The sequence below is a fragment of the Macaca thibetana genome, chromosome 16, assembly GCF_024542745.1.
Source record: "Macaca thibetana thibetana isolate TM-01 chromosome 16, ASM2454274v1, whole genome shotgun sequence".
Lineage (NCBI taxonomy): Eukaryota > Metazoa > Chordata > Mammalia > Primates > Cercopithecidae > Macaca > Macaca thibetana.
The window spans coordinates 33,016,085-33,042,299 of NC_065593.1; the positions used below are offsets into that span (position 1 = coordinate 33,016,085).

At 42.0% G+C, this 26,215-nt stretch overlaps 2 protein-coding genes across 6 annotated transcripts in view; one reads left to right on the forward strand and one right to left on the reverse strand.

Moving 5' to 3' along the window:
• The first annotated feature begins 488 nt into the window (after window positions 1-488).
• On the forward strand, window positions 489-2,195 carry LOC126939348 (protein FAM106C-like). Its single transcript, XM_050764626.1, has one exon. The coding sequence runs from the start codon at window positions 565-567 to the stop codon at window positions 1,057-1,059; it is 495 nt and encodes a 164-aa protein (XP_050620583.1). The 5' UTR covers window positions 489-564; the 3' UTR covers window positions 1,060-2,195.
• Window positions 2,196-4,364: 2,169 nt separating this feature from the next.
• USP32 (ubiquitin specific peptidase 32) overlaps window positions 4,365-26,215 on the reverse strand; it is a 255,531-nt gene continuing 233,680 nt past the window's right edge. For all 5 annotated transcript variants that reach the window (XM_050764564.1, XM_050764567.1, XM_050764565.1 and 2 more), the window contains 8 exons: window positions 24,745-24,929; window positions 18,952-19,038; window positions 16,678-16,798; window positions 11,226-11,417; window positions 10,302-10,590; window positions 8,467-8,891; window positions 7,708-7,800; window positions 4,365-6,586 (listed from right to left, as the gene is read on the reverse strand). In XM_050764564.1, coding sequence (XP_050620521.1) covers window positions 6,413-6,586; window positions 7,708-7,800; window positions 8,467-8,891; window positions 10,302-10,590; window positions 11,226-11,417; window positions 16,678-16,798; window positions 18,952-19,038; window positions 24,745-24,929 — 1,566 coding nt within the window. In that variant the 3' untranslated portion in view covers window positions 4,365-6,412. The remainder of the gene's footprint in view (window positions 6,587-7,707; window positions 7,801-8,466; window positions 8,892-10,301; window positions 10,591-11,225; window positions 11,418-16,677; window positions 16,799-18,951; window positions 19,039-24,744; window positions 24,930-26,215) is intronic.

The following is a 26,215-nucleotide window of genomic DNA, read 5'->3' on the forward strand; positions in this document are numbered from 1 at the left end:
CTCTTGGGCTCGTGGTAAGGTCTAAAGTTTGTTATCAAGAGAAATTCTAGCCAAAGCAGATTGTGAATATGAAAAAGAGAGAAATTACAGCAAACAGAACTTATGCTTATAATAAAATGGTCTAAAATAGAAATGTATGTGCCAGGCGTGGTGGCTCACACCTGTATTCCCAGCACTTGGGGAGGCTGAGTCGGGTGGATCACCTGAGGTCAGGAGTTCGAGACCAGCCTGGTCAACATGGTGAAAACCTGTCTCTACTGAAAATACAAAAATTAGCTGGGTGTGGTGGCGTGTGGCTGTAATCCCAACTACTTGGGAGGCTGAGGCAGGACAAACACTTGAGTCCGGGAGGTGGAGGTTTCAGTGAGCCGAGATAGTGCCACTTCACTCCAGCCTGGGCGACAAGAGTGAAACTCTGTCTCAAAAAAAACTAAAATAAATAAATATATAAATAAAATAGATATGTACTTATGCAAACCATAGAAAAATGTTTGGCAACCATCCCAAGATACCTGACAATGTGAAATACTTCTATTACCACTGGCCTGACCTTCAAAGGCCTTCATGGCCCCTGCCTTGCTGTTATCGTCTATGTTCCTCTTGCATCTTCCACTCAGCATGAACAGGCTGCATTGCCTCCAAAACGCACCACTTGAATCCTGCCTCTGCTCCTTTGTCCATCTGAATCACCCTCTCCACGTTTCTGACCCTGCAATCCTGATCTCACTTCATGAGGAGGCAGTTCGCTTCCCTTTTGCATGTAGCTTTCCCCGGGATACACTGTCAACAGCCTACTGTCTGATGTCATCAGTCAGCACTTCATCAGAGACAATTATGTCTACAAAGCTTTTGGCTAATTACTGTCACTCCTCCTTACACATGTGCATATGTATATCGTCTTTCCCTAGTGAGACTGGAAATAATGATTCCTTCCCTGGAGGAGTGGTTTCCATAAATGACCAACCCACTGACCAGTGCAAGCTAGCTGCGAAAGAGCTTCCTCTGAGGAACTTATTAGATGCAGATTCTTGGACTGCATGGGAAAGGAGGATCTCATAAATCTGGCTGTAATAGACACAGGACATTAGGTGTAATATGGGCGGGACTCCGGACTCAGCATATCCAACAAGCTGCTGGCTGATTCTCATGGTGCCGACGAATTATCAGGTTGGGAACTGCTGCCGCCAGAGAACCTAGCAGAGAGCTGCCAGGTGCTCACTCCCCTATTGTTTGGGTGCATGCCTCCTGATAATGAACTTGATCATAACATTATTGTTATATTATGCCTGTATTGTTTCCTTAAGTGAGGGAAGAATGCTTTTGAGTACCTAATAGGTGGCAAGCTCTGTGCCTACTTACATACATGATCCATTCCTTTTAATAACCTTTGGAAATAAAGTGGTATTTTCATTGGGCATTAGAAATCTGAAAACTTTCGTTTACAGTTGTTGCAACAGCAGAACTAGAATTTGACCTCCGACATAATGGGCTCAAAGTCTATGACCTTTCTACTTACCAGGGGGCATGAACTGCCGGTTTGTATCTGGCTTGACGATACCTTCGTTGGGCAGCACAGTGTTCAAAATTTTAAAAATTTACCAACACTTCTAAACTGGATACTTTGTATTAATATCTGGGTTTCTGGCTTCTCTTCATGGGAAAAACAAACAAACAAAAAAGGTTTGGTGAACACTGGGGCCCACATTCCTGCAGGGCAACAGTCACATGGAGCCTTTAGATGGGCATGTGCCTAGAACTCACTACAGTCCCCATCACTCCCTATTCTCTTACATCCTATTCCCAACTAGGTTCTCATAGGCCTGGGTTTGTGACTGCTGCACACTTACCTACTCTCTTGCTTCCCACTGGTCAGAAAGTCTGGCAAACTTAAAAGGCCTCTTTTTGTTGCTTTCTCCTGTATGGATCTCTGATCACAGAGGTGTGTGCATTTCTGACCTTGTGATTTCAATACTAAGGAAGCTGTTGGTACATTATCAAGGGAAACTGGGATCGCTGCTCCCCAAGTTACACATTCTGGTGTGTCCCAGTAAAATTCTATATTCAGCCTTCAAACTAGCTGGGAAAAATGTGGCAAATCATCTTACTTGCTCCAATTCAGTGGTGTTTAGAAGTAAGAAGTCACCGTGAGCAATGCCACCAAGTAGTGGAGAGACTCCGTGCTGAATCGCCACCTTCAGCCAGAGAGGCTGGGAGGCTCAAGACCTCTCAACGCACAGGGCCATTCAGAAACTAGAAACAAAGTGCTTGCCCGTCTCTCGAGGCTGGTCCTTCCAAGGCTTTTTTTTTTTTTCTTTTGAGACAAGGTCTCACTGTCACCCAGGCTGGAATGCAGTGGCACAATCGAGGCTCACTGCAACCTCAACCTTCTGGGTTCAAGCGATCCTCCCACCTCAGCCTCCAGAGTAGCTGGGATGACTACAGGCATGGGCCACCTGTTGATTATTATTATTTTTTTTTAAGAAATGAGGTCTCGCCATATTGCTCACACTGGCCTTGAACCAGCCCACTTTTAGCTTTTTAAAAGACAGCCTTGGCCAGTCATGGCAGCTCACACCTGTAATCCCTGCACTTTAGGAAGCTGAGGTGGGCAGATAGCTTGAGCCGAGGAGTTCAAGACCAGCCTGGGCAACATGATGAAACCCCATCTCTACAAACATTAGCTGTGTGGTGGTGCACATCTGTGGTCCCAGCTACTGGGGAGGCTGAGGTGGGAGGATTGCTTGAGCCTGGGAGGTCAAGGCTGCCATGATTACCCCACTGCATTTACAGCCTGGGCAACAGAGTGAGACCCTGCCTCTATTAAAAAAAAAAAGAAAAGAAAAGAAATAAACCTAAAAACAGACTGGCACTTAAAAGAGCTGTGCTTCATTTTTTGACTTTCTGTATTAATTTTCTGTTTGTTCCTTTCCTTAAACAAGCTGCCACTGCTGCTGATTCAACATGTTTCATTTTATACCTTTTTTTTTTTGAGACGGAGTTTCGCTCTTGTTGCCCAGGCTGGAGTGCAATGTCGTGATCTTGGCTCACTGCAACCTCTGCCTCAGCTTCCCAAGTAGCTGGCATTACAGGCATGTACCACCACGCCCAGCTAATTTTATATTTTTAGTAGAGATGGGGTTTCTCAATGTTGGTCAGGCTGGTCTTGAACTCTCAACCTTAGATGATCCGCCTGCCTTGGCCTCCCAAAGTGCTGGGATTACAGGCATGAGCCACTGGGCCTGGCCCATTTTATACATTTTTAATATGTATTCTTGTTTTTGGAAAATGTGAACAGAGGGCTATTAAACTCTTTTAGAGTTGGTATAGTAAAGAGGTAAAAAAAAAAAAAAACACAACAAAACAAACCAAAAAAACCCTCTTTGTAAGACAGGATTGAATATCGTTGGACTGAGCACTTACCAAGCAACTGTGCCAGGCATTTGTGTCCATTTAATTCTTACAAGCCTGAGTGTAAGGTATTTTAATTTTATAGGTGAACAAATAGAAGCCGAGGGTGAAGGACCTACAGCTGTCACCTTCATTTCTTCGCAACACTGCCAACTGTCTCCTTGGATCTCCCAGACAGACAACTAGGGATATCTGGTTTCTCAGTGCCCCCTACAAACCTAGACTCATTTCAAGGCATTATGCAAATGAGAAGCTTTCCTTCTCTTCACCTCATCTCCTGATCTGCACAAAAAAGACTGTAGGACCCCCGTAGGTACCAATGTAGGCACCAATCCTCAGTTTACCACCTGCTCTCTACTTGCTTCCCTGCCATAACTTTCTAAAAGGGATGTGAGCCATGTTTAAAGTCACCTGGTCACTGAAGGGATCTTGTTCTACCCTCTACATCAGTGGTTGCCAACCTTTTTGGCACCAGGGACTGGTGTCGTGGAAGACAATTTTTCCACAGACTGGGGGGACGGGGGTAATGGTTTCAGGATAAAACTGCTCCACCTCAGATCATCAGGCATTAGATTCTCATGAGGAGTGCACAACCTAGACTGTAGCACGCACAGTTCACAATAGGGTTCGTCCTCCTATGAGAATCGCATGCCACTGCTGATCTAACAGGAGGCAGAGCTCAGGCGGTAATGGGAGCCAGGCGGAGCGGCTATAAATACAGCGCGCCGCTCACCGCCTGCTGTTCAGCCCGGTTCCTAACAGGCCATGGACAGTACTGGTCTGCAGCCCGGAAGGTGGGGAATCCTGCCCTACAGAGTTTCCAGCCTCAGAGATGAAGCATCCCCTCTGTAAGTCAGAAAGAAATTATTCAAGTAGCAGAATTAAAACAGGATCACAGAGAGGGAGGCTGAAGAATTTGACTTTCTGGGTTTACTTGTATGAGGAAAAACAACACATAGAGGCATCCACAGTATTTAATTTGTTTGGATAATAGTTACAGATAAACAGGTACACCCCATATACAATTACCAATACTTTTTATACAGTTCATATTTCAGTACATCAACACTATTTTATTTACACTCTATTTATGTACATTAACATCTTTCTAATGTCAGTGCATTGTCAACAAGTTTTATACAGTAATTTACAAGGTGAATGTAGTTAATAGTTAATTTAATAAATTTTCTGCTAGTTCATGAATTAAAAAAATTAATTACAACCAGTATAACAAACACAGATCAAACAACATTAGTAGATTGTGCTACCTGCTTAAATAAAACATCTGTAAAGAAATTATTTAAAATCTTCCACTTTTTAATGGGACATGTCCAGGTAGGAATGGACAGATTTTATATACTGAAAATCTTGAAACTTTAAAGTATGCATTTTGTCTGACTTTATTACATTAGACAATTGAGGCCACTCCTACCTACTTGCAATTATATTTTCTCTGAAAAGGATTTCACTTTAGGTAGCCATTTAAGATAACCTTTCCAAATGCTTTGAGAACTAGATATTAATAGTTACTGGCCTCAGATATCAAAACACAAATGCTTAGTTACATTGGTAATTACTACCTATGAGGAAGAAAGGGTAGTGGAATCTGACAATTAATGAGAATCAACTTGCAGGATCTAAATGAATAAACAAAGACCAAAAATAAGGTGAAACATTTCCTTCAAGTATATATTAAAAAACTACATGAAAAAAATGCTACCTGAAATAAATAATATTTATACTTTTGTTCCAGTCTTGAATAATTGGAGGAAAAAATGAAGTAAGCAAAGAAACATAACTTTCAATGACTACTGTAAAATTAAAAAAAAAAAGACAAATATCAAAATAAAAAAATTACTGGACATGCAAACAAAGCAAAACTAAAGTTGACTTCCTAAAACCACCAATTTCATTAAATATACTTATGAACTCCTAATGTCTAGGATGTGTTTTGTTTGTAATTTATAGCCCTTAGAGCCATCAAATACACACAAGCAAGTTCATCTGCATGTGTTCTCTCTTTTTTAAAGTGCAAAGCAAACACGGAAAAGAACAACCACTAATTGTGAAACGCGATCTAGCTCCGATGCTGCTTACCTTCCCAGAAGCTCTTGTTGCAACATGTGCATGTGAAGATGGTGCAAATATTGGCAACTGCCCCCCTTCCCTCAGCATGGGCGGGGCCGGGGGTGCAGAATACATTTCTGAGGATACTTGAAGTATCCTAAATGTAAGATGCCTCTGCTGGGAGGGCCATGGTAGCTGGATTTCCCAGGATGCTTTTTCTTTCTACTGGGTCTTCTACTGGGTCTCTGAGTGGAAGGCACATAGCTCTTAAGAGAGCCTCCCTTTTAGACTGACCACTATATGCCCCAGCTACCAATGACTGGTTGTGTCTCAAACATAAACACAACAACAAAAACAAAAAGCAAGAAAGACAAAGAAAGGGTAGCGAAACAGTTTTAAAAATAAATGGAAAAATCCTCGTCCATGCCATAAGAATCATTTGCACACCTTCATGATCTTGCTTTCTCCATCTTGTCAATATAATGGAATAAAACTTCAGGAAAAAGGAGGTAGCATATCATGTCGTCCCTAGACAACATTATAATTTTTTGTTTTTTACTTTGACTCCAAGGAAATCTTTAATATTTGTTATGATTATTGGTAAACTCTATACTCACTACATATTTGTTCATATCTGGACAAGCACAAATTGAATTCTTATTTGGTCCCAGGTGGCTGGTGCCAAACCTTTTGTTTACAGGCTAATGGTGGGATCTGCCTGAAAGTTCTCTATCGGAGAGCTTGTATGAGACTTCAAAATAAAATTATTACTACTCTTAAAGTTAACTATTTTAATTAGAATTTTTATTTTGTGCTTCAGGGTCACAGGATAAAATAACTACATTTAGCTTGCCTTTCAGTGACACTTTTGCCAAATGTCAGCTACAAGGAGTCATCTCCCTCACTACCAAGCTGTCTAGCAGCCAGAGTGGTAGCTTTACTGTAACACACAGTACTTTTTGTAATCAGACTCAAAGTCTTCATCCATACTGCTTGTGTCTGCCATCTTTTTGCCATCAATCTTTGGCAGAAATTGTGCATAGTCTATCCCCTGCTGCTCATAGAAAAGAATGTAGGCAGAGTCGGTGTCAATTTCATCAGGGTGAAGTTCCTGAAAGGGCAAGAAAAACCTTTAACAAAAAGCCATCACTATTATGGCTCTAAATCCTTGCCAGGAAAGGGAAGACCAACCCTCTGCAATTACTAAACCTGATGGCTTCCAATAAGCTCACTAGTTTGGCTGTCTCACACCTGCCCCTTTAAAATGAGCCCCATTATTTCCAATGTTTGCTTTGGGGAAAATATTTTGACCACAGACAAGCCAAAAAAGAATGACCTAAAATCCCATCAAATTCTATTTATTTATTTATTTTGAGACGGAGTCTTGCTCTGTCACCAGGCTGGTGTGTAGTGGCGTGATCTCAGCCCACTGCAACCTCTGCCTCCTGGGTTCAAGTGATTCTCCTGCCTCAGCCTCCCGAGTAGCTGGGACTACAGGCGCGTGCCACCATGCCTGGCTAATTTTTTGTATTTTTAGTAGAGACAGGGTTTCACCATATTAGCCAGGATGGTCCCAGTCTCCTGACCTCATGATCTGCCCACCTCAGCCTCCCAAAGTGCTGGGATTACAGGCATGAGCCACCACGCCCAGCCCAACCCCATCAAATTCTAACAGTCTAGAAGATAGGAGCTTTTTGCATTAACTAACTCCCCCCTTTTTTTTTTTTTTTTTTGAGACAGAGTCTCTCTGTTGCCCAGGCTGGAGTGCAGTGGCGCAATCTTGGCTCACTGCAACCTCCACCTCCCAAGTTCAAGCCATTCTCCTGCCTCAGCCTCCCGAGTAGCTGGGATTACAGGCATGCACCAACACACCTGACTAATTTTTGTGTTTTCAGTAGAGATGGGGTTTCACTATGTTGGCCAGTCTGGTCTCCAACTCCTGACGTCAAGTGATCCACCTCCTCAGCCTGCCTCAGCCTCCCAAAGTGCTGGGATTACAGGCATGAGCCACTGCGCCCAGTCAACTAACTCTTCATTTTTCCTCACTACTCATGTTTTCATTCCCTACTCTGCATATCACTTTTGTTCCTTTAATACTGACAGCATCTATATATTGATTCTAACAGAAATATCTATTTCCTATTCAAGAGATAATCCATTATTTCAACAAATGTTCCCCAGTTCTGTTGATATTCTGTTTCTAACCTTCATTCAAAGTTTGAGAATGTTTACCTTACAGCTGCTGTCATTGTAACAGTACCACTTGCAGTTTGGGTTTTTGGCATAAGTGACGTAATGGCCCCCACCCAGAATTCCTGAATGGCACTGTAAGAGATAAGAGAGTGGAGGTATGTTAGTAGTAAACTGTACTATGGCCAGGGTATAGCGCTAGGATCTGAGTAGGAGAACACTGATCATGTAAATGATCAGTAGGTGAAAAAATATTTTAGAACTCTCTTTTTCTAAAACGAAAATAAGCAAAAAGCAAAATTCAAAAGTCATAAGCTCCAAGTCTTGTGTGGATAAACAATCATTTTATAATTGTAATTACTATATTATTATTATTATTATTGAGACAGGGACTTGCTCTATCACCCAGGCTGGGGTGCAGTCGAGTGATCACAACTGTCTAAAGACTTGACCTCCTGGGCTCAGGTGATCCTTCTGCCTCAGCCTTCCAAGTAGCTGGGACCACAGGCACATGCTACCATACGTAGCTCCATTCAAAAATTATTTGAAGAGATGGGGCCCAGGCTGGTCTCTAACTTCTGGGCTCAAGCTATCCTCCTGCCTCAGCCTTCTAAAGTGCTGGGATTACAGGTGTGAGCCACCACACCTGGACAGGCCAAGATTTCTATGTTAACTTTGTCTGTCACTAAGCTCAATGCTAGGAAATAAGCAGGACCTGAAAAAATACTTGCTGATGAATACATGAAGACAACTGAACAAAACACAGACCACTCTCTGAAAACCATATAATAAACCACTTACCGAAATTGCATATAGATTATAAATAGGCTTAATACGAGTGTCTTCTCTTTGGTCATCAGTGCTGTCTTCTTCACTGTGGTTTCCAAGCTGACCATTGCTGTAGCCATTGCCACATGCTTCATGCTCATAAAGGAATCCATTGGCCAAAGCTACCTCGTGGTCCTGAGGAGTGACCAACTCTGGCTGGCTGCCCCCCAGCATATGCCCTCGGCTCAAGGCGTCAGCCAGCTCACAGATCTGCCCAGCCCCATTATCTCTGCTGGCATCCAAGTTCTCCTTACTACTTGACAGTTTATTTTTGCTGCCAATCTGGGGCAGCCGGAGCCTCCCTTTGCTCCTCCCCAAAGTCCGTGGGCTGCTACTAGGGCTGCTGTTTTTGCTGGAGGGACAGCTGGCTCCACTTTTTCTTGATGAAGAAGGAGAACCTATGAACAGGACAGAAGAAAAGATTCACAAATCCAAATGCCACAAGGTAAGCCGGCCCCAAATGCTAACTCTGAGGTTAGCTTCACAACTGGACACACAAAGGTAAAGACAGGGGAGTCGCGACTGGCTGCTCTTTAGTTCCTATTATGTAGCCAGTAAGTTACATTTTTGTCTTCTTCAATGCCAAGTCCCTATAAGCAACAATGTCCTGAAAATGTAAAGTACATTATAGGGACTCAGAAAATAGCAGAAAGATGATTTATGCCAGATTCAGCTGAAAAAAATCTAACTATTAGAGTAAGGAGTTTTCCAAACACAGATTCCTCTCCTTTGTAAAATTAGACAAAAAATGTGACTACCATGTACTGAGTACCTCCTATTGTTAGGCGTGGTACTGGGAATTTCCTGCTGTCCATTGTTACCTCTATGTCTCACAAAAATCCTGTAAGGCTTTAAACTTTTTGGTCATAGCCTCTTACCCAATTCTCTTTTATACCTTTAAAAATTACTGAGAACCCTTAGAATTTTATGTGAATTTTATCTATCAATATTTCCCATATCAGAAATTAAAACAGGAATGAGAAAGTACAATACATTAGCACAGAATTCACTGTCAAAGTGACAATATTATTCCATGTCATCTTGTCTCTCACACCATTGTACACTTGTGAGGGAATGAAAGTGAAAAGGTACATACTGTTTTAGTATTTTTATGAAAATAGTTTTGGGCCAGGTGCAGTGGCTCACACCTGTCATCCCAGCACTTTAGGAGGCCAAAGGAGGAGGATCCCTTGGGCGCAGGAGTTCGAGCCCAGCCTGGGAAACATGTAGAGCCCCATCTCTACAAAAAAGTATAAAAATTAGCCAGGTGCAGTGGTGTGTGCCTGTAGTCCCAGCTACTCAGGAGGCTGAGGTGGGAGGATCGATTGACCCCAGGAGTTCGAGGCTGCAGTGATCTGTGATCTGTGTTGCACCACTGCCCTCCAGCCTGGGTGACAGAGTGAGACCCTGTCTCAAAAAAATAAAAAATAAAAAAATAAAAATAAAGAGTTTTGATCCTCCAGACCCCTTGAAAGATGGGGAAACTCAGAACTTTTGCTATAAGGGGACAAGACAGCAGCTATCATTCCTGTTTACCATATATCAGGCACTGTGTGAAGTGCTTTACTCTCCATGTGTCAAACTCTCAACTCTGTAAACCTGGTATTATCTCCATTTTACAGATGAGAAAATAGATTCGGGGAGGCTGAATCTCTTGCTAAAAGTTACACAGCTCAAATACAGATAGGTCTGATTCCAGATAGGTTCCTTTCACCAACCAACCTGATGTTCTGAAACAAAACACAGAGAAACATATGTAGCCTACAGGAGTCCCAAGAAAGCACCTGCATAAGGCCCCCAGGCCTCACCTTTCGGGCTGCTGATGATGTTAGCGCTGAGTGAGGATGGGCTTTTGCTCAGGAGCACGTCCTCTTCCCCAGCCGAACTCTGCGCATCCACTTTCTTCACCTCTCTTGCCAGAACCCGGGGCTCGGAAAGCTCATCCCCCTGGGGTGTGAGTGGTTTACGCCGACAGAGAGCCGGGTCTCTTGGTACCAAAAAAGCACTTGGATCAAAACTTTCCCGAGGAAATTTGACAATTTTCTGTGATTTTATCCACCGACCATTTACAAATTGAAATCGCTTAAGATGAATAATCTGGAGAAGTAAAGGTAGAAAACATCTGCATTAAAGGGTTCTGAAGATACAAAATTTACATGGAAAAAACAAGTCAAATACATGTGAATGTTTGAGAATATATAACAGAACATTTACTCTTCATAATTTTTTAAAGACTTCAAAAATATGGTTTCATAAAGGCCTCCACACAGGCCCCAGTGCACTGGTATGCTTGTGCACACACACTCAGCAGTGTGCCACAGCCATATGACAGTGCAGTGGGTGTTGCCTCTGGGCTCAGTTGCTCTTCTAGAGTCCACAAAGGGCCAGCCGAAGCTTCCTCTCTCCACAGAGCCAGAAGTTGACCCTCTCCTGAAGTTCAAATTCACCATGTTTTACCCCTTGTGGCAGTTCTCACATCGCACTGAATTGCAGTTACTGTGTACCTGACTGATCTCTTCTTCTAGGTTATAAGCTCTTTAGGAAAAGGAACTACTAAATATTTGTAGAAAGATTCATCTCTGTACTCAACATAAAAACCTTGTACAGAAAGTGTTTTAAACACTGCTGCAGGAAGGGTCGTATTCTCAGAAATAACAAAACCTCATGTTTGTTCATGTCTTCTTTCTTTCATGCTAAATTCCTGCTCTCTCAGAGGTAGGACTGTAACATACCAGGATGGGTGGAAGCCTCCAGAGATCCAGCTTCTTTGTTGCTAAGCAGTGGGTCTTACACTTGGAACAGTAGTACATCTCATTTTCCCCTAGCTCTTCCTCACTGGTGAAAGCACGGAGACAGCTGTCCAGGTTGATGGGCTCGGCTTGTGCTCGCCGACTCTGCTCCACACTCTCATGCTCATCGACAACCTGCAGGTAGAGGGAACAGGAGGAAAGGGGTGTGTGGGAAGGCATTTAAAGTGGTGATCTAGCTATGCATTAACCTCTCCGTCACTTACCCTTATTTTACTCTATATAAGGAAAAAGAAAATACAACTGGCTGGGTATGGTGGCTCATGCCTGTAATCCCAGCACTTTAGGAGGCCAAGGTGGGGGAATTGCTTGAATCCAGGAGTCCGAAACCAGCCTGGCCAACAGAGTGAGACCCTGTCTCTGTAAAAGAAAAATCTAAAAATTAGCCGGGCGTTGTGGCACATGTCTGTAGTCCCAGATACTCAGCAGGACTGCTTGAGCCTGGGAGGTAGAGGTTGCAGTAAGCTGTGATTACACCACTGCACTCCAGCCCAGATGACAGAGAGAGACCCTGTCTCAAAAATAAGGGAAAAGAAAACACAACCCAAACTAGAGTCTAAGCAAATACAGCACGTACACATTTATTCACAAATGTTACATCAGTAACATTCTGGATAAAATTTACATTTATATGACCATAGCTTTTCTTGAAAAATTTTTGAATGCTTCAAAATGACAAAAACAAAAATAACTGCATTTATTTAACAGCTTTGGAATCCTATAAGGGATTACATGTGAGCTGGCCCTCAAGCCAGGAGTGCTGATAGAAAGCCATTTATTTTTAATCAGAAAGCCAGAGCATTATTAGTGTGCTGCAGACTTTACAGAGGCTAGGAGAAATAACATGAAACGCAGAAGCCAGATCTGGATGAGATAAGGGCACAGAAAAGCTCACCATGAGAAGACAACACAGCAGAGCCTGAAACCCCACAGGGTACAACTCATTTGCATCTGATCCCATATAAGAGTTATCAGAATACCAAGTCTATAATTATCTGTCTCCTCCCTCATGGGGCCTTTTTATCTGAGATGGCAACAAAAGGAAGAGCAAGCTCAAGAGTGTGCTGCTTTTGTTGAGAAGGCCCCTAATACCCACCCAAACCTTTGGGGTCCTGTTAATCAGCATGTTAGGCTGTGGAGCAAGAAGGAGTTAAGTATAAGAAAGGAGAGAGAGCAAAGAGTGGGTGGGGTGCAGGGATGTATGTTGGGGGTGGTGTGGAATGAAGAAGAAGGAGAGAAGGAAGGATCTAGAGTGCAACAGAAAAAAAAGAATTTTTCCCTCTCCATTCCTGGCTGCTACCTGACAAACAATCAAGAACCACAGAGCTGGGATCCTTCTGTTTGTCCCTCTAATGTATGGGAAGGTGGGTGAAGCATCAGGGTTATAGATGCTACCAATAGACTCACACAGTATATATCTGTGTCCCAAAGCAGAGCCCGGACTACAAGGCCCACACTGACTGCCTCTCGGTGGCAAAGGTCACATATGTCCATCACCCACCCTATTTATTGCTCCTCCCTTCCAGAGGTGAACAGGTTCTCCTGAGGGAACTTCCTCCATGAATTTCCCTTCCTGAAACTCATGATGGGAACATTAGGCTGCCTGGAATACAAATTGGCACAGCTCAAGACATTCAGTTTAGAACGGGTTTTCAGGTGAGACTTTTTCCCTACATGAGAGGATGGTTGAGTCACGAGGCTGTCAAATGCTGCTATAAACTAGCAAGGTTGGGTTTGATCATGCAGCTAAGGTTCTAGCACTGCATAACTAACCAGGCTAAAGAGCTCATTTAAAAGGGGGAACTTAGAGGAAAATTCCTTTTTTAGAAAAGGAAATCTGGTTTGGACTTGGGTTATAGACTTCTTTTTTGAGTACAAATTCTGTAGTAACAAGATATTAACTGTCATCATCTTTTGAACTGGTCACTCAAGGAAAAAACTGACGTGCTTCAAAAGGAAACACGTTGTATCATAGTTGTTGGAATGAGTAGAAAAAGGGGTGTATCATATATGATAGTGTTTCTTTTCTCATAGCCAATTAAATACTATCTCTATTACCTCTACCAGGAATACTTCATAGCCAACCACAAATTAGAGTAAGCTAGTAAAGAATGTTGATTTTATTGACTATATTTTCTGTGGAACACAGGCTATAGTGCTAGATGAAGACAGGGAGGAAAGAAGGCTGATAAAAAACATATTTATGGACTGCACTGACAATAATTTCTATTTATCAGTAAAATTTCCCAAAGTGATAAAGATTCCCTTTACCTCTTGGGATCTACGCTTAGATCCTCTACTCTATTTAACTTATTAAACAGTCTATAAATTACTTATAGGCATCCTCTTCTTTTTCAAAGTTGCTTTAAAGTTCATCTTTAACACAAAACATGGGAAATGAAGTAATAGTTTATATATATTTGTAAGACTATTAAAAAAGGAGAGAGGCCTAATAATTTGTCTAGTTTAATTTTCTTTCTTTCTTTCTTCCTGTTTTTTGCTTTTTTGAGACAGGGTCTTGCTCTATTACAACCCAGGCTGGAGTGCAGTGGCGAGATCACAGCTCACTGCAGCCTTGATCTCTTGGGCTCAAGCAATCCTCCAACCTCAGCATCCCAAGCAGCTGGGACTTCAGGTGCACACCACCACACCTGGCTAAACTGTGCATTTTTTTGTAAAGACAGGGTGACGTCATATTGCCCAGGCTGGCATCTAGTTTAATTTTCTACTGAGGAATCTGAGGTCCAAACGGGAGAAATGTAAAGGATAAGAGTGATTGCCCCTCTATTTTTTTTCTGATTACCAGGTATAATATTCATGTGGAAATTTTGGAAAGCAGAGAAAAATGTAAAAAGGCAGGGAATCCTTTTATATTCTTAATACAAAGGCAACCACTGTCAAAATATTGGCAGATTTTCTTCTGTCCTTTTTCCTAAATAGTATTTTTTTTTCAATATTGAAGGTATTATTTCCAGTATATGCAACTTTATGTCTTGTTTTTAAAAAAACTTTCACGGCCGGGCGCGGTGGCTCAAGCCTGTAATCCCAGCACTTTGGGAGGCCGAGACGGGCGGATCACGAGGTCAGGAGATGGAGACCATCCTGGCTAACACGGTGAAACCCCGTCTCTATTAAGAAATACAAAAAAAACTAGCCGGGCGAGGTGGCGGGCGCCTGTAGTCCCAGCTACTTGGGAGGCTGAGGCCGGAGAATGGCGTGAACCCGGGAGGCGGAGCTTGCAGTGAGCTGAGATCCGGCCACTGCACTCCAGCCTGGGTGACAGAGCGAGACTCCGTCTCAAAAAAAAAAAAAAAAAAAAAACAAAAAAAAAACTTTCACATATCATAAGCATGTTCCCGTAAATGTTAGCAAAAACTCCTGGTAATCATTTTCAACAACTGCATTATATTTTATCCAATGAACACACCATGCTTTATTTAACCATTCCTCTAATGTGAGAAAAATGTAAGTTGTTAATAAGTTTTACTCTCCTAAAAAATGCTATGATGATATTTGACTGCAAATTATGGAGTAATTACAGAGTATTCTCCCCTCAGATAAATTCCTAAAAGGGAAATCACTGGAACAAAAAATATAAAGCATATGGGCAATAATCCCAATTTGAACCAAGGTATCTGTTTTGTCTATGTGACTTTCTAAGCACATACAGAAACCCTACACGTAGGGGAGCCCAGATTAGTCATATGGCCCCACTCCCTAGCAAGGCATCAATAGCCCTTCGTTTCCATGGTATCCTAAGTGCATCACTGAAAGTGGAAGTAGGGTAACATTTAACAGGTCACGTAGGCCGTTTCCTATAAGCAGGATGTCCTAAAGAGCTTTTCAGATTGCACACTGGACTTGTTAAAAAGGGGAAGAGATTCATAGAGCCAAACAATTTATCATCATTGACAGTAATGTCTTGTCAGAATAATGCCCTGTCAGATTTTGTGCTGACAAAGATTTATGAATCTATCAACTGGTAAAATTTTCCCTCCTTGCTAGTGAGCATGATCTAGAACATTAGTTTCTTTTCAGCTTTCTTTAAGTTTAGCCTAATGATCTTTCATTTGACAAGCACCCACAAATTATACTTATTTCTGGCTAGAAAGGGCTCCCAGGAGCCTTGGTGTGTGGGGCATATTTTGGGATCTAAATAGGAAACTAAGTCTAGAATTGGTAGTTTCCCCAGTCCTCCATAGCATAACAAGACAGAAAAGTCAGTTACTGTTACTAACTTATCCAAAGGGAATGCTTTAAAAAATAGTAAAGGAAATTTCCAACTATCAAGAGTCATAAAAATGCAAAACCACTACAATTCCTCATGTGACTTAAGAAACTCCTTTGACTCTGTTGCTTTTACCTATCAGATTCTTAATGTCTTTACCCTTCAAATAATATTTGGTTGATTAAAACTGCCTGAGGCAAACATTTTTAGGTACGGAGTTAAAACTATTTCTGAAGGAACATTTTCAAAATTTAAAAATTGCTCTGGTCAGAGAGCAACAATAGAAGAATGTGAAGTGTGAACAGTGGCCATTGAGATGTGCTCTTAGGTACCCAAAATTGAAACATTTCAGTCCTTTCTCTAACTTTTCTGATCACTATGTCTATTAAAGGTAGCAGTTATAGCCTTGGGACACATTTGAACTAAGTAACTGTGGTTACCAAATGCTGCAACTTCAGTAATATTTAACAGAGAGATGCTTATTGATATGTCATGGCCAGACACAGTTTTGTTTCAAGGTTCACTTATTAATATTTTTGAAATTTAATGCCTGCTATAGTTGGATACAGTTTGTCTCCACCAAAATGCATGTTGAAATTGGATCCCCGATGTGGCCTTGTTAGCTGGGGCCTAGTAGGAGGTGTTTGGGTCATGGGGGTGAAACTCTCATAAATACTTGGGGCCATTCTTGCAGTAGTGAGTTTCCAAGACAGCAGGCTGTTAGAAAGCGAGGATCTTCCTCCTGTTTGGTCCTCCCTCTTGCCTGTGTCTGTTCTCCTTTGATTCTCTCTGCCATGTTATGATGCAGCACAAAAGCCTTTGCCAGAAGCCAGGACCACGTCCTTGAACTTCCCAGGCTGCCGAACAGTAAGCTAAATAAACCTCTCTTCTTTGTAAGTTACCAGCCTCACGTCCTCTGTTACAGCAACACAAAATGGACAAAGACAATGCCCCAATACAATGAACTCCAGAAGCTGGAAAATGAAAAAACCCAAGCAAACATGTCAATATATTAGGTGCCACAGAGGATCCCAATGAAGGTTTTTCTGGTTGTTTTTAAATTGTCTAAAACAGAAATGGCATAAGAGTTAAACTGGGGGAAATTTCCCATATAAAAACCACCATTTTATGGTGGCCCTAAATACTTACCCTTTCCTGGGATGTTTGATAGCGAAGGTGAAGGGCTGTGGGGTCCCAATCCACAGCAATATAGGCATTTCCAATGAAAGCTCTGTCTTCCCCACAATCAATTTTACAGCCTCGGCAAAATCTAAAAAGGGGGAAAAGATCCACAGAGGAAGAAATAATTATGAAGGAATCTAAATTTTCTTCATAAAAAATATTCTCCCTTCCTCCTTTTCTGCTTTCCTCTTGGGCCTCACAATTGGTCATGAGTTTCTAACTTCAGACTCTGATAAATGTAAGGATATTTATTAATAATTATTAGCATTTCAGGAAATCATGCTTTTCACTGTTCAAGTCTTTATTTTTACAAAGTACTTGATAACCATCTGTTAATCACAGGAAGATGTGAACTTTATGGCAAATAAATGACATGGGAATTGGCTGTTTGAGATGCTACAGCACTCAAGAAATTCCAAATTCAGTTATTTAATGCTCTGAGGTAGGACAATTTATCTGGTATAACACCTAGCTCCTTGTTTGTAAAATGGCAGATTAAATAAATGCATATAAAAGTTTACAAAGGCCAGGCATGGTGGCTCACACCTGTAATCCCAGCACTTTGGGAGGCCGAGGCAGATGGATCACCTGAGGTCAGGAGTTCGAGACCAGCCTGACCAACATGGTGAAACCCTGTCTCTACTAAAACTACAAAAATTAGCCAGGCATGGTGGTGGGCACCTATAATCCCAGCTACTCAGGAGGCTGAGGCAGGAGAACTGCTTGAACCTGAGAGGCGGAGGTTACAGTGAGTCGAGGTTGCACCACTGCACTTCCAGCCTGGGCGATAGAGTGAGATTCTGTTTATTTAAAAAAAAAAAAAAAAGTTTCTAGAGTTGCAGGGGTGGGGTGGGAGATGGGGTAGGGGAGGATGATATAATATTAAGTCATGGTTCCAATGCCTACTTTATTATTATTATTATTTTTTTCTTGAGATGGAGCCTCGCTCTGTCACCTGAACAGGCATGCAGTGGCATGATCTTGGCTCACTGCAAGCTCTGCCTCTCGGGTCCTCCTGCCTAAGCCTTCCGAGTAGCTGGGACTACAGGCGCCCACCACCACGCCCGGCTAATTTTTTGTATTTTTAGTAGAGACGGGGTTTCACCGTGTTAGCCAGGATGGTCTCCATCTCCTGACCTCATGATCTGCCTGCCTCGGCCTCCTAAAGTGCTGCGATTACAGGTGTGAGCCACCATGCCCAGCTAATGCCTAGTTTAGACTCAGTTTGCTAAGTCTGTTGCAGTTCTCTAAAGGTGGACTTTAGTATCATTAGGCATTTTCACTGCTGTAACAGCAATGACCAATCAATCTCCATAACTCTTTAAAAACCAAGAACAGATTTCCAGCAAGGTCTAGTAAAGACTGGTCTACTGTGCTCAGAACTGGCAAACTTATTTATATCTAAGGAGAGGCTTGGCGTGGTGGCTCACACCTATAATCCCAGCACTTTGGGAGGCCAAGGTGAGTGGATCACCTGAGGTCAGGAGTTCAAGACCAGCCTAACATGGCAAAACCCCATTTCTACTACAAATACAAAAATTAGCTGGGTACAGTGGTGCACGCCTGTAGTCCCAGTTACTCGGGAGGCTGAGGCAGGAGAATTGCTTGAACCCAGGAGGCAGAGGTTGCAGTGAGCTGAGATTGAGTCACTGCACCCCAGCCTGGGCGACAGAGTGAGACTCTATCTCAAACAAAAAAAAAAAAAAAAAAAAAAAAAAAAAAAAAAAAAAGGAGAGGAGAAGTTACAGAGTAATAAATGTTTATCACAAGTTATGAATTTGGTATGGACTATAGAGTTTATAAAATCAGCTAAGTCTCAAAAGCAAAACTTATCTATTGACCTCAAAAGGAAGTGAAAAACTTTTTTGAGACGGAGTTCCGCTCTTGTTGCCCAGGCTGGAGTGCAGTGGCGGGACCCTGGCTCACTTCAACCTCCGCCTCCTGGGTTCAAGTGACTCTCCTGCCTCAGCCTCCCAAGTAGCTGGGATTACAGGCATGCACCACCACGCCCCGCTAATTCTGTATTTTTAGTAGAGACGGGGTTTTACCATGTTAGGCTGGTCTCAAACTCCTGACTCAGGTGATCCACCCACCTTGGCTTCTCAAAGCCACGTGCCCAGCCACAATTCTTAAGTTTTTCATTGTTCACTAATTACTTCTCAAAACTGGAAATCTTATGAAAATTTTATAGTATCTAAAGCTGAAATTCTACTAAAATAATTCTTTTGCAGGTCACTTTACCTATACCATGGGCACCAAGCACAGGTGTTCCCATCTTTCTGCACAACTCGTAGAGTGAATGGATATTGATAGCCCATACTATCATCACTGAAACAGAAGAGAACAAAAAGAGTGTAAGAAGCATTTTGGGTTCGAGGTCCAACTCCTTTTCATCTTCTCTTGAAGTAATCCTAGGAAGGGGCATTTGCCACAGCAGTATGCTCATGCTGACAGCTCAATGTTACTTACCCTAATCCATTAGCTGCAGCCCTGTACCAAATACACTCTGGCTTCCCATCCTGTATCCGGGCTTACAGAAGGGTAGACATACAACTGCCAGATGTCTCTAAGGGAGTCCATGTGGCCCACGAAAATTTTATAAGATAAGCTAATCATGAAATCAAATACCAATTATCCTTCAGCCTTAATTCTATCAGAGGATTTAATTCACATTAAACTAAAATAATTAGATCTTTCCATGACAAGACCACTGACACATTGCAGAAAGCTGTATATTTAGAAGTCTTCTTTAATCAGAATCGCTGATGTGGTACATGCTAAGTACCGCCTTAACTACTCAGAGTTATAAGCTTTTTGGAGTAACTTCTTTTAACTGTCAATGATTATGTCAAGATGGCCCCGTGAATTTTCCAACTTTTAAAAAAATTTACTCATCCTTGCCCTAACAAGGAGCAATGCAATAATTTATACATGTTATTGAAACATAAGTTGTACACCTTAGATGTATATACAATTCCTACTTGTCACTTATAGTTCAATAAAGCTGGAGGTAGGGGAGAAGGAAGCAACGCAAGGAATATAACATAAGAGTGGCATACTTTACAGCTCATCTGGCAACTGATAGTGGTTAATACATGGGCTACTGAAGGTAATGAAACCATGATAAAGAGTCACTGTAAGGGCAAAAGTGAGAATCACATCTGACACAGGAGTTCTCATCTTTCTGCATAACTCGTCCAGTGAATGACCATTGATAGCCATATCCAAATCTAGTACCATATCCAAATCAGGCCAGCAATAAGTGAGGAATCAAAAGAAAGGTAACGGGATAAAACAATCAAGTAGCACTCTCATAGAAAGCTGAGCAGCACTTCTCTTCTGAAAATTTCTTTTACCTTTTTGCTCTAACTGAATGAAGCCTGGCTTTCTTGAGAATCCTGCTTCCCCTGCAGACTTTTTCCATGTTTTTTGAGACAGAGTATCACTCTGTCACCCAGGCTGCAGTGCAATGGCGTGATTATGGCTCACGGTAGCCTCCACCTTTCTGGGCTCAGGTGATCCTCCCACCTCAGCCTCCCAAGTAGCTAGGATTACAGGCACGCACCACCATACCAGGCTAATTTTTACATTTTTTTGTAAAGACAGCATTTTGCCATGTTGTCCAGGCTGGCCTTGAACTCCTGGGCTCAAGTGATCCTCCGCCTCAGCTTCCTGAAGTGATGGGATTGCAGGTGTGAGTCACCACACCCTACCCCCTGCACTTTTTATTCTCATACAATCCAGAACCTGGAGGTAAAATAGATCTCTTCCTTACTCCTATCCCACTTGTACATGATTTCTTCTTCCTTCCTTTTCTAAAACATTCCAGCTTCTTTGTAGCTTGTGCTACTGAATTATGCCACCTGCTATTCCTCCTTGGAAGGTAGATCCTTTCTTTACTCACTAAAGACTGCAGCGCCCAGTTTACTGTACTTTTTCTCCACCACTTCTCCTGTTATTATTCTTGGTGACATCAACATCAATGCAATTAATACAACAGTAACTTCTCTCTTCCAACAATAACTTCCTCCACCCCATATGTAAACCCTCTCTAAATGTCATATTCTAGACTTTGTGAATACAAACTCTTCTACCTCCAATATATCAATTCCAAGTATCCTACTTTGCAACCACCACCTCCTATCTTTTTGGGTCACTTACTTATTCAAACATCCCTATTTTAATATTTTAATGATTCTTTTACCCAAGAGAAACCTCCAATCGCTGCCCTGAAATCCTTATTTTCCTCTTTATCCACTGTCCCTGAAAATAGTCACTCTTCTACATAGACCCTGAATTCCAGGATTTTGTTCATTTAATCTAAAATTTCAAATTCATTGACATAAACACTCAATAAGTCAAGAACTATACAATGAAAACTCATGTATTCATTACCCAACTGTAATAATCATCAACTCCAGGTCACTCTTATTTCATCCATAACTTTACCAAGTACCACTAGAATCAGGTGAGAGCTACCATGCCTGGCTATCTTTTTTAATGTCCGAAGGACCATTCTCTCTTTAACCCATTCCAATCTCTACTCCTTTATCTATACTAAAATGGCTTTCACAAAGATCACCAAAGACCATTTTATCAAATCCAGCAGGCAATTCCCAGTCCTCTGTAGCATTTGAAACGACTATCACTCCTTTCTTGAAATACTTTCTTCACTTAACTCCTGGTTTTCTTCTTACATTACGGGCTGCTCCTTCTCAATCTCTCTCTCTCTCTCTTTTTTCTTTTCTTTTTTTTTTTTTTTGACAGAATCTTGCTCTGTCGGCCAGGCTGGAATCAGGGGTGCGATCTCAGCTCACTGCGACCTCCACCTCTAGGGTTGAAGCGATTCTCATGCCTCAGCCACCCAAGTAGCTGGGATTACAGGCACGTACCACCATGCCCGGCTAATTTTTGCATTTGTAGTAGAGACGGGGTTTTGCCATGTTGGGCAGGTTGGTCTTGAACTCCTGGCCTCAAGTGATCCTCTGACTTTGGCCTCCCAAAGTGCTGGGATTACAGGTATGAGCAGCTGCACCCAGCCTCAATCTCTTTTGACGCTTCTTTTTCCCTTTTTAATCTCTAAATGTCGGAATGCATTATGAACTCAGTTCAGAGTTCATGTAAAGATCATGGGAATCTTCTCTATTTAACTCTCACCCTCTAAATGTTAATCATCTGGTCTCAGGGCTTTAAATATCACCTATTTGTTGATGACATCTGTATTTATATCACCAGCAAAGGACATTCAAGTGAATTTCCCACTTGAATATATAATAGACTTCTTGCATCTAACTTGATTCTTGTCATTTCTTGCCCAAACATGCTCCTTCTCCAGTTTTCCTTTTTCCATCAAATTGTACCACAATTCACAAACAATTGCTCAGGGTAAAAAGCCAGCCTGGGCTGGGTGCAATGGCTCACGCCTGTAATCCCACCACTTTGGGAGGCTGAGGTGGGATCATGAGGTCAGGAGATCGAGACCATCCTGGCCAACACGATGAAATCCTGTCTCTACTAAAAATACAAAAATTAGCCAAGCGTGGTGGCATGCACCTGTACTCCCAGCTACTTGGGAGGCTGAGGCAGAAGAATTGCTTGAACCTGGAAGGCAGAGGTGCAGTGAGCCAAGGTTGTGCCACTGCACTCCAGCCTGGCGACATAGCAAGACTCCAGCTCAAAAAAAAAACAAAAACAAAAACAACAACAACAACAAAAAAGGCAGCCTGGATTCCTCTTTCTCTATGCTCCACATCCAATTGATTAGCAAGTCCTAGGAAAAGCCCTAGTCTAGAAGCCCTTTAATTCAATTACTTCCTTCAAATTTAATCTTGTCCAACTTTCATCTTTACTAAACGCAACATTCATCAACTGAACTGCTTATCTATTATTTGCAGTTTCCCTTTAGGATTTACTTAAATCTTAAATACTTCAAATAATTATTTATTTAAATAACTTATTTTGGCCGGGTGCGATGGTTCATGCCTGTAATCCCAGCACTTTGGGAGGCTGAGGCGGGCAGATCGCTTGAGGTCAGGAGTTTGAGACCAGCCTGGCCAACATGGTGAAACTCTGTCTCTACTAAAAATACAAAAATTAGGCCGGGCGTGGTGGCTCATGCCTGTAATCCCAGCACTTTGGGAGGCCAAGGCGGGTGGATCATGAGGTCAGGAGATCGAGACCATCCTGGCTAACACGGTGAAACCCTGTCTCTACTAAAAATACAAAAAAAAAAAAAAAAAAAAAGAAAAAAATTAGCCAGGCATGGTGGCAGGTGCCTGTAGTCCCAGCTACTTGGGAGGCTGAGGCAGGAGAATGAACCAAGGAGGTGGAGCTTGCAGTGAGCCGAGATCGCGCTGCGCCACTGCACTCCAGCCTGGGCAACAGAGCAAGACTCCATCTCAAAAAAAAAAAAAAAAAAAAATTAGCTAGGTGTGGTGGCGGGCACCTGTAATCCCAGCTACTCAGGAGGATGAGGCAGGAGAATCGCTTGAACCCAGGAGGTGGAGGCTGCATTGAGCTGAGATTGCGCCACTACACTCCAGCCTGGGTAACAGAGCGAGACTCCGTCTCAAAGAAATACAAAATAAAAATAAATAAATAATGTATTTAAGTAAAGATTTATTTAAATCTTTAAATTTAAATCTGGCCAGGTGTGGTGGCTCACACCTGTAATACCAGCACTTTGGGAGGCCGAGGTAGGTGGATCACTTGAGGCCAGGAGTTTGAGATAAGCCTGGCCAACATGGTGAAACCCTGTCTCTACTAAAAATATAAAAATTAGCTGGGTGTGGTTGTGAGCACCTATAATCCTAGCTACTCAGGTGTCTGAGGCATGAGAATCACTTGAACCTGGAGGTGGAGTTTGCAGTGAGCCAAAATTGCACCACTGCACTCCAGCCTGGATGACAAATTACGAATCTGCCTCAAAAAAAAAAAAAAAAAAAAAAAAAAAAAAAGATTTATCCTAAGCCCTACCCTAATCATCAGAAGACTCCATATCATAACAAATAAGTAAAGAACTTTTTTTTAGTTCCCATAAAACAGAACTCTTATTTGTACCATGATGGCAAGAAAATGATCTACAGGCCCACTGTGGCGGCTCACACCTATAATCTCAGCACTTTGGGAGGCTGAGGCGGGCAAATCACCTGAGGTTGGGAGTTTGAGACTAGCCTAACCAACATGGAGAAACCCCATCTCTATGAAAAATACAAAATTAGCCAGGCATGGTGGTGCATGCCTATAATCCCAGCTACTCGGGAGGCTGAGGCAGGAGGATCATTTGAACCCGGGAGGTGGAGGTTGCAGCGAGCCACGATGGTGCCATTGCACTCCAGCCTGGGCAACGAGAGCGAAATTCTGTCGTAAAAAAAAAAAAAAAAAAAAAAAAGAAAAAGAAAAAGAAAATGATCTATAATTTGATTGAGATAAAAATAAGACATCATCGCAATCCCAAAAATTATTCAAAGTAAATGCACTTACTAATCAAAGAGAACAGTGGTAGGAAAAAGGGAAAGAAAACAGAAAATGTTTATTATTTTTATCTAGATTTGTGAAATTACTTCATGTTAAAATGACATGGTATGGGAAAAAGAAAAAAGAATGACATGGTATGGAAATAATCCAACAGAATTATTTTTTGGATCATGAGACTTTTCAGAGTTTATGTATGCAATCAATCTCATTCTGAATTTCAGAGGACTGAGATTATACAAATTTCCTGGTGAATTCATATTCTCTACTTTTGCAACACAGAAGACAAGGATATTACTTGAAGCATTAGCAGGACGAATCGAGGCAAAAGATTAGAGAATGGAAAGATTATTAGACACTAGAATGTTTGGCAAAAGGAAGCTGTATAGTCTCTCCTACTCCAAATAACAAACCAAATGGTTGAATTGTATGCTCTCTGAGTGGTTCTTCCAAGAGTGATTAACTTGACATAGGCTGGGTCCTATCAGTCACACAGAATTCATATAAATTATTTTTCTAGAGTTTTGAAACCACAGGTTTAGATGGATCCCCTGAACTTACCAATCCTGGGCATGATTACTAGCTTCCTGAGGTGGGAGTGGGCTCGCTAACCGGGACACTTGAATCCAAACTGCATCATATAGGTCTTTCTTCCGGGTATGCACAGTACATGGAACAATCAGTGGCATTCCAAAGAGGCTGGGGCGATTCTTCTGAGATGACAGGAAATACAGTTCTGTCCTCATCTATATGTACAAACAAGAGAATAGAGAGTTGAGAAGACAGGCCTTTGATTCCTCCCTTTAGTTCTAACCCTGCCAATAACAGGTATTATCACCATTTCAAATTAGTCACTATCACATTCTTCTCTATATTTATAAAGCCATCTTTATTGACACAAAGAGAACGGTGACAGTGGAGTCATTAAAAGGGCTGAGGTATTGCCAGTTTTAAAGTTGTTGCCTGTTCTATGAAACTTGGGTTTCAGCAATTAATATATTCAAACCACAGTTTTCTTTGATAAACATTTCTCACATACAGTGAATCAAATGTAAAAACTAGTAATAGCTTCATAGCTAAAGGCTTTTAAACAATTAAGACTCTTTCTTTCTCCAGAAAATATGCCAGTAAGCTGGGTGTGGTGGCTCATGCCTGTAATCCCAGCACTTTGGGGGGCTGAGGCAAGAGGATCCCTTGAGCCCAAGAGTTTGAGATCAGCCTGGGCAATGTAGGGAGACCATATCTCTATAAAGAAATAAGTACAATTAGTGGGGCATGGTGGCATGTGTCTGTAGTCCCAGCTATACAGGAGGCTGAGGTGGGAGGATTGCTTGAGTCTGGCAAGTTGAGGGTACAGTGAGCTGTGATCGTACCACTGCACTCTACCCTGGAAGGTAGAGCGAGACCCTGTCTCGAAAAAGACAAAGAAATGAAAAGATGCCAGTGGGAAAAAAAAAGACTCGAGATCTCAACTATAGTTTTCTAGGGATAAGCTGTGGATAGTGGTTGTTGGAGTAGCAATTCCCAAAGTTTTGGAGATTTGTAAAACCTAGTAATTCTGTTTTGTAACAAGCTTATCCACCTTCCTAAAAGCAGTTAAGTGATTTTAATCTTTTTTTTTTGTTTTTTAAATACATGATAGGATAAAAGTAAGGTAAAAATTTTAAAAATTTGCTTTGATTATGTTAAAGAGATTTTTTTTTTTTTTTTTTTTGAGATGGAGTCTCACTCTGTCGCCCAGGCTGGAGTGCAGTGGTGCAATCTCAGCTCACTGCAAGCTCTGCCTCCCAGGTTCACACCATTCTCCTGTCTCAGCCTCCCGAGTAGCTGGGACTATAGGTGCCTGCCACCACGCCTGGCTAACTTTTGTGTTTTAGTAGAGATGGGGTTTCACCGTGTTAGCCAGGATGGTCTCGATCTCCTGACCTCGTGATCCGCCTGCCTTGGCCTCCCAAAGTGCTGGGATTACAGGTGTGAGCCACTGCGTTAAAGAGATTTTAATGATATTCCTTAATATAGAGATACTGCACAG